This window comes from Sinohyriopsis cumingii, chromosome 16 (assembly GCF_028554795.1).
Source record: "Sinohyriopsis cumingii isolate HCF-2022 chromosome 16, ASM2855479v2, whole genome shotgun sequence".
In the NCBI taxonomy this organism is placed as follows: domain Eukaryota; kingdom Metazoa; phylum Mollusca; class Bivalvia; order Unionida; family Unionidae; genus Sinohyriopsis; species Sinohyriopsis cumingii.
The window spans coordinates 73,048,962-73,063,181 of NC_142976.1; the positions used below are offsets into that span (position 1 = coordinate 73,048,962).

The following is a 14,220-nucleotide window of genomic DNA, read 5'->3' on the forward strand; positions in this document are numbered from 1 at the left end:
TAAATAATTTTGCCTGTTTTAGCAAATGTAAAATATAGGTGTCACTCATTTCCCTTTTGTCTTGGTGTCATTTATATTGGAAATGGTTTTCAGTTCAAGATTCTCAGTAGAACCTTATATCCCAAAACCTTAGAAAGATTGCTTTCACATTTGAAATGAGAGTCAATAACTATTCCCCTTTATAGAGAGGGCCACAGGGGATTTAGCATTTACTAAATGAGAAAATGTATTACCCTCATTAAATAGTCTTCAGTCTTCTTCTTCTTATCATTGTTATTATTTTGTTTACAACTGCACTATCAACCTCTCCAGTCAAGGTCATTTGGAAATCATGCCTTTATTTTGGGTTCCCTGTATGGTCACAAGTTTCAAACTTCTTTGAATGATTTATGTTTTGCCTGTGCCTGGACTGTAGCATTACTGAACATGAATCTTTCATATGCTCGTACTTCATTCTTCATCTAACCTTGGGGCATGTCCAAGGTCATTAAGCAATCTGGTAACCTTTTTTAATTCCCTGTTGTGAATGAGGAAGGGACATATAGTGTTGCCATTATTTGTCAGTTTTTGTCCTACAATCCTTCCATTCTACTTTCTATCTATCCATCACACTTTTGGTAAGTTTTGCATCTTGACTAATCTTGCATACATTATTGGCTAGAAATTCATAAAATTTGTTTGTGGATTCATCTTGGTGAGTACATGTACATTAGTTGTACATTCTTGGCTAAGTTTTTACACTGTGCTTAGGTTTTTTGCACACTGTATAAACATTGTTATACCTTGAATGATGAAACTTGGTGCGAGGATGCATCTTGATGAGGACTACACCCTTATTAAACAGATAGGTAACTGTGACCTGTATTTCATGCTTCATTGATTATAGTTAGATTTTGTGTTTTAAGTCTTTTTATTTGCCTCTGTTCACGATAGAATTGTCAGACTTGATAATTGCACACAGCTCTGTTAATATCCCGCCTATACCTTCATTTCACATCTTATTGACTTAGGTTAAGTTTTTGTGATTACTGCATAATCAGATATGATTTTAGCACCATGTATGCATGCTGTTATATCAGGATTCATGAAACTGTGTGGTTTCACAGCATGTTAGCACATTACTGACTATAGTGCTGATTGTAAATTAAAATTTATAAGTTTAAATGTGAATATACAAGATTGCCAAAAATCTTTACTTATAACAAGGTCCAAGATCACTTTAGTATGAACTTATTTTTTACATGATAGTGTGTACAATGGCTACTGGAGACGTAAAAGAAATGAGCTATGTAATTGTTGATTATACTCTAGTTTAAGTAATATTCCTTCTTGTTTTATAACTTACTTTGCATGCATCAATAATTGATTTAAGGAACTAAATAAGTATTCCTCAGAAATGACCTCCCCCCAAAAAGGGTGCTGTAAAAAAATGTTATAGATTTGATACTTATGCAGACATTTAACAAAAACACTGTTCTCATCATACTTGTTTCACAGAATGCAAAAGGTTGCTATTGGAAATGTACAATCTGCCTAATTAAAATTAAGCATGGTGTTCCTTGGGTATCAGTCTTAAGCCCATTGCTCTTATTTAAAATGTAGCATGGTGTTCCCTGAGTATCAGTCTTAGGACCATTGCTCTTATTTAAAATGTAGCATGGTGTTCCCTGAGTATCAGTCTTAGGACCATTGCTCTTATTTAAAATGTAGCATGGTGTTCCCTGAGTATCAGTCTTAAGCCCATTGCACTTATTTAAAATGTAGCATGGTGTTCCCTGAGTATCAGTCTTAAGCCCATTGCTCTTATTTAAAATGTAGCATGGTGTTCCCTGAGTATCAGTCTTAAGCCCATTGCTTTTATTTAAAATGTAGCATGGTGTTCCTTGGGTATCAGTCTTAGGACCATTGCTTTTATTTAAAATGTAGCGTGGTGTTCCCTGAGTATCAGTCTTAAGCCCATTGCTCTTATTTAAAATGTAGCGTGGTGTTCCCTGTGTATCAGTCTTAGGACCATTGCTTTTATTTGCAGATAATGCAAAAGTATCGATTTCAAGTGGTAATATAAATACATTTCAGGCTATACTGGACTTCTATCTGAGAAATATTGAGATGTTGTCAAACAAAATGGTCAGAAATGAATAAAAACAAACTGTGTGGTAACAGCCATCAAAGAAACATTCCACTTCTTAGATGGTTCTCAGTTTGATGATAAAAGCTCAAGCAAATAAAAATATTAAAATGAAAACTTTTAGTGATAGTCAGAAGTGATTTTAAGTGGAATAAACATGTTGCCTGTATCAGTAAATCTCTTACAAGTAAAATAACTTTATTGTATAGTGCATGTTAGTGGGGAAAGTATGACAGAGCAGTTACTTTTCTGGTGGTGGTATTGTCATCATCAGTGTTGCAGTAAGGCTTTGGTTAAATTGCTTATATTTCCCAAGCCTTTGATTGATCTTCATATTTGGGATGGTTCATTATAAAGCTAGTACAATTTTATCTGTTATCAGTGTCACCGACACTTGTAATTTGCATTAAGGTTTTTGGTCCAAGTCAAAGAGAAACACTGATTGTTATATATTACATTTTTAATATGATGAAAATGCTGTATTCTTTATTTATATTCCTTTAGGTGCTGAATCCTGATGTATTGCAAAAAACAAAAATTCTCATTATTCATGTTGTAAGTATATTATTATGAATTTTGTTTTGTGTTTTTTCAACCAATAGTAAGGCACTTGTAATATCTCCTGTGTGTTAGTGCCTATATATGTGTATTATTGTCATTCTCTCTCATGTGTGTTATTATGTATTGTATTAGTGTGTAGCTTATGTGAATCATGGTCATTCGACTGCAAGAACAAACTTAAAGACCTAATAATGTTTCCTACCTGAAATAATTTCAGCATGTTTTTTTATGTTTTCTAATTTCATGGTGTTTGTTTTTTGTAATGATATCATTATATATGTTTTTTATGTTATAGGTGTTGTCTAATGTTGTAAAGCGCTGAGAGCTTCTAAAGATTAGGCACTGTACAAAGTCCTCATTATTATTATTATTATTCTCTGAACTCATCTTGGATTGAGACTTGAGTTAATTCAGTGGTGGTTTATGTGTTTACGGTTTGCTTAGAGCTCCTTACATCATGGAATATTATGAAGGTTGTGTCACCACAAGTTTGGATGAATTGAAATCCATTCGCAGGTGATGGCATGTTTGTTTTTTTATGTTACTAAAAACACTTGTATTCTTCTAATGCTTGTAACACATTCCATTTTTGATAAGGGAAATGCATTTGCCATAGTCTGATTACATTAATTGATAGGTTCACAGCAGAATTTCAAAACAATCTGAATATTTTCAATAGAAACCTGTCTGAGAAGTGCTAAGATGCTTTTCTAAAATTATTTTATGAATGTTGTTATAAATTCCTAATCAGGAGATGAGATTAAGAAATATTTTTTTTATACTTGTTTAAAAATCTGACTCCCTATGGAAGAATTTATATCTGCCTAAAATAAAAAAATGGGAAAATCACTATCACCGTTATTCACTTACTTGAACTACATGTATCTGAATCCTTCTGACCCTGTTATGTTATATGTTTTGTCAACCCATTAAATAATCAGTATTCTAGGTACTTTGATTTTTAATTGCCTCATGCACTTTAATTTGTAAATTTCATAGACCTGAAAGTGACATGGATGATGTATTAGGGACAAGAACACAAATGTATCAACTGGCCACCCTACTTCTGTTTCAGATATTTTATGTGGTGGTAGCAGATCATTTGTCAGACTGACTAGTTTGAAGATTAAAATCAGTAAATGCAAGCAATCATTATGTAATGGCCAGTCTGGGTCTGTGCAGTTTGGAGTTGGACTCATGTTATAGCTCATATTTTATGGTACCATTTGATACCACAAACTTTTCATACAAAATCTATACTATGTTACTATTTTCTGTCTTATCAGGGAAGGACATACCTGTATGATCCCTGTGGACGACCTTTTGTGACCTTGCCAATAAAATACAAGGCACCACATTGTGATGGTTTACTTACAGTCCTTGACATCTACTTGAAATTAGTGACAGACAAGGTATGCATACAGAGTTATGTAAGACAATAAAAATGTAAATCTGTAAACTGTCACACTGCAGACATCATAGCAATATGACTGATTTTTTATGTTAAAAATCCAAATCACACACACACACACACACACACAATACTTTTGTATGCATTAAAGTACATCTGTAACAAGATTATCTTTTCCCTGATGTAATTGATGTCAATATTTAATTCCGGCAACATCAAACTCTACCTTAATAATCTCAGATTTATTTTTCTTCATATTTTGAACCGGGTGAATTTCTAAATAAATAGTTATTCCTGACATTTTAGCAATACGATTTTGTTGTATTTTAAGTAGGATCCAGAAATGCTTATACTGGAGTAACAGTATGTACCAGATGATGCAAGTATCATGGTCAGTATAATTACAACAGGGTTTGAATGAGAAACTAGGCATTCAGAATGAATGCATGGTTTCAAAAAGCAAGAATGCGTATCAAATGCTGGAGATAAAATTACAAGTGTTGAACCAGTCAGATTTTCTTGTGATTTTATCTAGAGAAAGATATATTAAGGTACTTAAGTCTCGTATGAGTGTAGTAGGAAAAATGTGTCAGAGCAGGGACAGGGCAAAACACACTGAGTTTGGTGTATTTTTGAAGCATCTTTTCTAGTTCACAAATTTAATTTAAATGGGTGTGGAAAATGTCTGACTGCAAACTATGATTATCCCATAAGCTAGAGAGATAGATTTCTTTTGGATGAAAAAATCCCATTATTAGGCAGTTTTTATGGCAAAGATTTAACATTATGCATATTGGATAAGTTTGATGATGTGAATTTTGATAAAACTTGAATCTTAATGGTTCTCATTGCTGACATGTAATTGGTTACTTCTTAGGTGTGATGGACAGGTGGGTTTGATTGGTTGGGGTTTTACAGTACAGCAACACAAGTTGGATATATCATGCCATGGCAGTTGGAAAAAAGTGCATTGATACAGGACATGGTAGCTAATCAAGGCTGATACATTGGTAAAACCCAGACCTGCACCCTTTTGGTTCCATGTCCAGCATTGCTCACCGCTGAGCCACCATGGCTTCTGCTTCCATTAGTATGCTCTTAAGAAATGCAGAAGAGTGCACTGGGTCTGCCCTACATCAGTGAGCCTGAACATTAATTTTGGATTGTGTCATCGATCTCACTTGAAGGACTCTTTATAACTTTCCTGTGTGATTTGGCTCAGTATTATGTAAGGACCTTGCATTTCTTTACATTACTGGGCGGGGCCCCGAGTGGCTGAGTGGTCTAAAGCACTCACTGTTTCGGATCACTGCCATCTCATCTCTGTTTGCATGGGTTCGAGTCCAAAGCTTGGCTAGCATGGATACGTGGGAAAGCCTGCCAGTAGCTTCTCGTGGGTCGGTGGTTCTTCTCTGGGTTTTCCAGGGTTCTTCCTCCACCAGTTATACTGGCCGCCATGTATAGCCTATCTTGTGCTGAAAAAATGGCGTTAAACCCTACAACAACAACATTACTGTGCAATATGTCTTAGTGATGTGATTTCGACTTTTTTAACGTAGCTTTAACAATTTTTCAGTCATATCGCTATGATGTCTGCAGTGTGCCAGTTTAAAGTAATGTCTAGCACTGGGGCATCATGCCGCAGACATGTAGCATGATGCCCTACCCAGTCACATTATCCTGACAACAGGCCATCCAGTCCTAACACTAACCTCTTAATGCTGAACGCCAAGCGAGGCAGCTGTTAGTACCATTTTTGTAAGTCTCTGGTATGACTCGGCCGGGGATCGAACCCACGACCTCCCGCATCCAAGGCGGATGCTTTAACCACTAGGCCACTGGAGCAGTCAATATGGCTTAGTGTTATGTTTGGACTTTGCATTACTTTACAATATTATAATATATGATATTATACCTTATAACATTGCTATGTGATAATGGGTTATTGTTATATCACAATTTGACATTTTTATTTTTAACATGTCTTGTCATGATGCTATAAAAGTAACGCGTGATATATAATTTTCATGACTCATGAAGATGCAAATAGTGGTGAACACAGTTTGATACAACATTTAATATGTTACAGATTGCAGTGAAAGCAGGGCCAGGAGTTTGGGTTTGCAGTACAGATGTTCTCCTCACCGTTCCAGAAAATGCAGGTACGAGGTCATTAAGATGGTAACAAATTATTTGATGCACTGTATACAAAGCCACTTACTGACAAGCCTGGTAGGTACAAACTGTTTCTATTTAGTGTCTGTGCTTGCCTTTATCGTGTTATGCCAAATTTTTTTATGTGGTTTATTCCATTATAACAGTTTAATAGGGTGGTTGATGCCCAGTGGTTTATCTTTGCTTTATCCATTACAATTGTTACGACTATATGGTCTTAAAATAAGAAACACAAAAAGGCAAAACCAACAAGTTTTTTATATTTGAAAATAATCATTTCTTTCGCTAAAATACAAAGTGAAAGAATTAAAAACAATTTACAGTATGGTGAATGAAATCCTAAATATTCTGTCAGTTCCAATAGGTATTTTGAATGATAGTAATATACTGATGTGTCAACAGTACAGAAGAAATCACTGTGACTTGTATCATGCTCAGACCCATTCATTCAGACTATAGTCTCAAATTGTCTTTAAATGAATTCACTGTAATTCCAATACAGTTTTAAATCCAAATGTCTTTGAATGTTTTACAGTAATTCCGTACAGCTATGATTCCAATTAATCTGAAGAATTTTGAGAACTGTAATTCCAATGAATGATTATATTAAATAAATGAACTCCTCTCAGTATAACTTCCAAGACTGTTATACTAATAAGTCTCCTTATTCTGAATATTAATTATCTTGTATAAGATGCTAACATAATGGCAAGAATGCAATATGAGGCTTTTATTGAACATTTTTGTATTTTAAAATCACTCTTTCAGTAAACAGATCAAATGTTATAACACCGACTAATGAAGAACTAGGTGAGCTTGGTCTTTTACTAGAATTCGTGTCCTTTTCATATCAGGTGATGTTTACTTGTACTTATAATGCCAGTTAATCTTGGAACTTCTCAATGTATGGATCTGAGCATTTGATACATGTCTCATCTTACAGTACTAACTTCAGTCATAGGATATTAGCATTAGAAATGTCATTAATTAAATCACCCTTACAGAAGCTATTATTATGAAAATAATACACATAATGTAGATATACAAAATGCATTGGTTTGTTGGACGAGACTTATCTGACTCTTTAGACTCCCCAATGTCTTTTAAGGAATTAAAATGTTAAATCAACCATAACAAATTATTGGTAGTAAAAATATAACTAAGGTAGTTGTCTCCAGAAAGAATCATACCAATTTAGTTGGTGGTTATTGCTTAGCAGAAAATGCATGAGTATCATGACACTGACTCAGTTCATTAATTGCAATTTACATTCCAAGACTTATGGACATTTTGTTGTTTAGTTATTCTGTGTCTTTGGATACTCATCCAGTAAGCTTTAATAAATTTGAATTACAAGGAAACATGGTAACTCATTGAGCAGTGCATCAGACTCATAATCCATGTATCACTCTGGCTGGGTTGGGATAGGCTCTTAGCTCTTGTTTCACTAGCATGAGACAGCCAAATAGCAATGCAAGTGCTGTTAAAAACAGCATGATACAGTCAAATACAACAATGCAAGTGCTGTTAAAAACAGCAACTGTGTTTCACATGGATCAGCAGGGAAGGTGAACAGACCAATTTTGGAATAAGACTTCCTGAAAATAAAACTTCATACCAGACAAATGAAAATAAAAGGTCAATAATGCCAAACTGAAGCCTCTAACCAACTGATATTATCTCTAATTGGATTAGCTCATTTTGTTACTTTATCTTTGTCGTTCATGTTTTCAAATTTGTGTGTTCATTTACCCCTTGGACACTCATTGTTGTTTGTCACCCTCCCTGCTACTGTTTCTTAGCCAATTTTTTTTTCAAGACCTACACAGTAATGTGACCAAGGATCATGTAAATTTATCGTGATAAATCCATGTGTTAGCTTGCGCATAATGAAAAGAAGTTTTTGAACTTAATCATATCCATATTCCCTGAACACCAAGTCTGATGAATATTTCTCAGAGTATGTGTATTGACTCCATTAAACGCAACTAAAATATTACAGTTATCTCTGATCGCTTTAGGTATTTATATATATGGCTGAGTAACATATCTAACATTGGTGTTTTTATGTCTGCCTGCAGAAAATATCCGAGCTGGATTTGATTGTTTCTCTTGCATCACATCATCATAAACTGCGAGGTTATTAATAAATCCGTCAAGGTCATGTACAGATGGGGCTTCATCAATATTGGTTATGAAATCATTAATATCATTGCCATCCTCATTCAACAATTTTGCGTTTTCTTTAAAATCTTTATGCACATCGTAGCATCACTGGTCATCTACAGATGGTTCCACTAAATATAACCTATCCCACTTGAGCCATCTCATTATCAAGATTAGGCAATCCAGATGGACCTATGATAATTTCTCTAATAGAATTTGGTAGCGCTGGATAATGTTTTACTGGCTCTTGCTTTCGTGTTGCTGAGAAATCAGTGACATCCATATTGTTTAAATATGATAAATAACATGGATTTATGTTGTGTTGGATGCAGAGCACCCACCCCTTCAAGTGGATTAACAACAATAATAACAAAAAATAAAATGTATTTGCTTACAGGTAAGTGTGTAAAATGTGGTACAAGCAAATACAAATTTATCTCCCTTGACAAGTCAAAGAAAACAGGAGAAAATATCGCTGCTTCATTAGGAAAATTGCCAGGAGCTCCATGGGCTAAGTATCCAGGAGAAAAACATCTTCCAGGATATAATTATTGTGGTCCTGGAACCTAACTTGATATCCAACTTGATGAGCAAGATCAACCAAGACCTGGAGAGTATCCAGTAAATGCGATTGATCAAGCGTGTCATATTCATGATGTAGCATATCAAAATAAGGATTTACAACAATGACATATTGCAGATGTGAAGTTGATTCACATGTTAAATTCCATAAAAAATAAATTTCTCAGAGAAAAACTTGCTAGTTTCCTAGTAAAATCCGTGATGAGAGGTAAACTAGTACTAGGGGCCAGTAATTAATGAACCAAGTATTATTATTATAATGGAATCGATTTGTTATAGCTCAAGAGGATATTGAAGGGGTGGAGCAGCGATTAGTAAACTTGCTGATGCAGCAAATATCACATGTTCTGTTGCTGAAAATTTGTTAGCACAACAGGCAATATGGCAAATTTTATCTACCACCACCTAAACAAATTCAGTATGCACATTTTGATGTGAGTGCTCCTAATGAAGCTCATCAAGCAGATTTTTTTGTTTTTACCACATGATACCATTAAAATTGGTAGATGTCAATCACGCACATACAAATATGTGTTGACTATCTTGACCTTGCAAGTAGATGTAAAGAAGCAGAACCACTATCAACTAAAACAGCAACTGAAGTTGCATTTGCCTTTAATGAATTTATCAACAAGGACCCAGACCACAAGGTGGTCTGTGATGGCCACAGTTGCTGCATGTTGATCCTGGCAAGGAATTTCTTGGTGCAGTATCATCTCTGATGAAAAAATATAATGTAAAAATCAGATGAGGACAAGCATTTCATCGCGATCAGGCAGTTGTTTAACAATTTAATCAAACACTTGCTGAACAATTATTTGGATATCAGTATGTGCAGGAAATATCCCTGAACAAGTTCAGAAAGATATGAGCTCTTGTGAATGGGTTGCAAGACTACCAACTGTAATAGCTGCATTAAAAAATGAAATTACTTGTGCAGTTTCTATGAAACCCATTAATGCAATCACAAAAAACATATACCAATACAACAACATGACTCCTTCTCATAACAACCAGTACTTGGTAATGTGACTGTAAGATACTTATATGAACCTGGTAAACTTGAAGGTAGTAAAAAAAGAGCAACTGATCCTATTTGGAGTGTGACAATACATAAAATTTCCAGCGTGGTAAGATCCATGGGTAGACATGCAATCTACAGGTTAGATTCAACTGCTCCTCAATGTGGATTTGTACATGAACAATTGCAAGGAATTCCTGAGGATACACAATTACCACCGCATTCACTTTTGTGAATTGGTGCCTCAATGTTGATTACATTCAAGACAGGTCAGCATCACATTTTTGCGTGTGATCAAGACTGCTATTAATTCTATCTACGGTAAACTGTCTTGGATTATTATTTGAATATTGCCACAACATTACTGTGTTACAGCTTGCACAATGATTATTCTGTTGTTGTTTCAGAGTCATGATAAATTCATCATCGAGATCAAAGTTGCATTTTTTTTCTTTTCTTCACACTGTTTATAACTTTTATTTTGCTACATCATCGTTAATTTTCTGAGTTTGATTATTATTTTCTGTTAAGTCTACGATAACTGTCTGCAGCTGAGATATTCTTCTGACTTGAGACACTGTGAGATAAACTAAATTTGACCATTCAATATGATCATCAACAATCCAAATATTTGTATCAGAAATAGTTAATCCTTGTTGACGAAAGTAGTGTTATAGCATATCCTAGTTTTGCCCGTCATTAACACCCTCTCAATAAACACTTACAGGAACTAAAACAATATCATTTAACACAAGATTTTGTTTACTACCACAGCCTGGAATCTCAACATTGATGTTTTGCCATAGAGTATCTGCTGGGCAATAACACAATGGTATGGGTAGATTTGAAAATTTTGCTTTATGTAACGGAAATAATTGTTGTTGAAGTGTATCATGAACTATATTTCTACTCGCAACTATCAAATCATCTGGTCTCCACATATTCCATACATCATTCATAGGAGTTTCTGAAATTACTTCATGCATTGTTTCACACTGAATTTTATTTGGTTGTACCCGTACAAAATTTTCCACATGGATTGGATGTGGAATCCATACGTACTTTGACAGAAATATCCATATGGACATCTTTATTCTATAGCTGAACCACTCTTATGGATTTCAGTGTATCCATATGGAAATGTTATGGATTCCGTACATACTCCATATGGAAAATCTCATGGAATATGCAAATTAGTCCATGAGATCTGTAGGTTGTCCATATGGAATAAAATTCAAATTTCATATGGATATGTTGCTTGTACTGCAGACTTGATTTCTGATTAATGTTCAAACTATGATGCTGTTGTGGTCTCTTGAATTAGTCCTTGTTACATAAGCAGCCATGACTAACGTTTATCATGATATAATTACTCTTATTTTACACTGAAGTCTAACACAACTAGAATGTTTTGATAATATACATAATAATGCCGCACAATATTGAAAGACGATTCTACTTGTGTGCCAAGAAAATTCCACAAAGATATGCTCTCCTTAAATTCATTCTGGAAGTTAATCAGTTTTGAGTTACATAACTTCAAAATCATCCTGGTTCAATTCCTTGTCATAATTTAGCATGTTAGCCACTACTGTAGAGCTCTATATGGCACAAAAAGCAAAATGCTAGTCCTGGCGTTCAGTTTTCGTACAGATTGACCAAGCTGTTCTCATTGCCGCACATTTTTCAAATGGTTATTCAATCTTGTATCCTGCTTGAAAATTTGAATGGCCATGTTTAGCAAGCATGCTCATTCCCATCAGTTTCCGTTACACAATGATTCATTGGGCAAGTACAAAATTTTGACAAATCTGAAAGCCCTTTATAGCGATCGTCTTTTTAAATAATAAATTGATCAAATACTTATTAGAAAGCTCATTGTGGAATGGGATCAGATAGAGCATTATTAAATTTCTTAAACTCTCTTAATTCTGGATTAGGTGCTCTATGAGATAATCCAGTGAAAGGTGGCAGTTGGCCATGATCACCACACATTGTCACAGCATCATTTTTCGTCAACAACCAATCAAGAAATATTTTTAATGTCTCCAGTGACACTGTACATATTTCATCCCAGATAATAATCTTTGGAATATATTTTTCACCCATTCGTTCAGGAGTCCATGTATCTACCTTCCATCAGAAGTAGCTTTGATAAGTATGAGATTTTGTTCCCCGTTCGTTCATTTCTCTGGCGAGTCTATGTGTAGGGGTTAACACAGTTATATCAAGTCCACGAAATAATTCAGTCGCACATATTGTTTTACCACAACATCCCAGTCCATTAAGATAAACAGTCTTATGTCTGTTCACAGGATCATATACCGATGGTGCAGATGACAATTTTGATTTTGATTATTTATGTAATAAATATCCGTAAATTCAAAGTCAGCAGATTCAGAATAACTATCTTTTTTGTTTTATTCTCCAGTTTGCCTTATGATGCATCAGCCCTGATATGTAGTTGTTCTAGCAATCCTGTATTTTTTGTTGTTGATAAAAAATGAATCTGTGGCGACTCTAACCATGGCATCAGGAAATCTGTTTATCATTGACAATATATTCACTGAAAGATATGCCAACAATGAAGATCTTAAATGAGTGAACTGGGGTGACTCACCATCTTCTTAACTCACAATTGCACCTAATGTAGTTCCATTCGGCAAGTAAATGTTGCTTCGATTTATATTTCTCTTCATTGTATCAGTAACTATGAAATCTAACTTAGCATCATCTATAATTAATCTTGTACAATGTCGTTTATGATCATATGATCCTCCTTGCATAACTTTTCCAATTATTTTTCTGCCAGATCTTTTGTGAGTTTATTCTCAAAATCAGTTATATCAGGGTTCTTATCAGCAACCAAACTTATTTCTGCGACCATTTGTTATGTCTGTTTTTCAGAAAAAATGTGGGCACCAACAGTATTAATACAGTATATGCTTGATTAAAAAATATTAGAATTAGCAACTATAAACGAAGCAATTACATCATATAGTTTGCGGCAACAATTTTAGGAAAGTTTTCATCAATGATATTATTACCAGTTTTCTTTAGTTCTTCGCTGTTAAATGTTGGTAACACAAAGTTTGGAGGATCTGCTTCAGTTATTTTATAATGATTGACAAATAATTGTTTTAATGTTATCAGTTCACTGTTGGGGTCTGCGTTAATATCTTTATCACCATTAAGAATCACTGTTTCAACAATAATTTGTGCTTATACCATTGACTGCTCCAGTGGCCTAGTGTTTAGAGCATCCACCTTGGATTCAGGAGGTCATGGGTTCGTTCCCCAGCTGAGTCATACCAAAGACATAAAAATGTACTAACAGTTGCTTCACTTGGCACTCAGCATTAAGAGGTTAGTGTTAGGACTGGTTGGCCTGGTGTCAGGATAATGTGACTGGGTTACAGGGACATAATGCTTCATGTTTGCGGCATTATGCCCCAGTGCTAGGCATCACTAAACTGCCACACTGCAGACATCGTAGTGATATGAATGAAAAATTGTTAAAGCTACGTTAAAAATCCAAATCACACACACACACAGAATGATAATTTTATTAATAAATTTAAGATCTGATTTATCATGGTTTAGTTATTGTATTGTTTCAGTGATCTTTTGTTTTATATCATCATTATAATACTTAAGTATAGAAGAAAACAGATTTTGCAGTTCTATGAGTGATTTAGAGTGTTCAGATTTAATATCTCTGGAAAAATATCTATTAATATATTCTTTGTCGATGATTGGTTTTCTTTCCTCCAAATTGTAGTTATATACAGTCCTTATTGATTTAGGAAGTTTTTTACCACCATATGCAATGAAAGTAGTTTCTTTGAAATTCCATGGAAATTTTTTTGATATTCTGGAATTTTTATAAATATTTTTATATCTGTGACAAAGTCAACACATTTAGGCTCTGACGGTCCTTGATAAACAGGTGGAACCTCAGGCCATCCTAATACTGTTCGTATTGATGATTGATATATATCTACAGCATAATCTAGAGAGTTTAGTTCTGTCATGGCTGATAATGTTGGTTCATGAACAGCGATAGCTATTTTAGATTCTTTTCCCATAATAGATTTAATTCTGTGCAGAAATTCATCATTGATTTGTTCAATTTGATAACTACCTGTTTGAATGCCAATAACTTGCCAATTCGGA

At 34.5% G+C, this 14,220-nt stretch overlaps 1 protein-coding gene across 1 annotated transcript in view; it reads left to right on the plus strand.

Annotated features, from left to right (window-relative positions):
- Window positions 1-14,220, plus strand: part of LOC149780777 (L-fucose kinase-like) — a 190,776-nt gene that overhangs the window by 37,559 nt on the left and 138,997 nt on the right. The window contains exons 4-6 of the mRNA XM_089937854.1: window positions 2,633-2,683; window positions 3,976-4,101; window positions 6,190-6,262. Coding sequence (XP_089793980.1) covers window positions 2,633-2,683; window positions 3,976-4,101; window positions 6,190-6,262 — 250 coding nt within the window. The remainder of the gene's footprint in view (window positions 1-2,632; window positions 2,684-3,975; window positions 4,102-6,189; window positions 6,263-14,220) is intronic.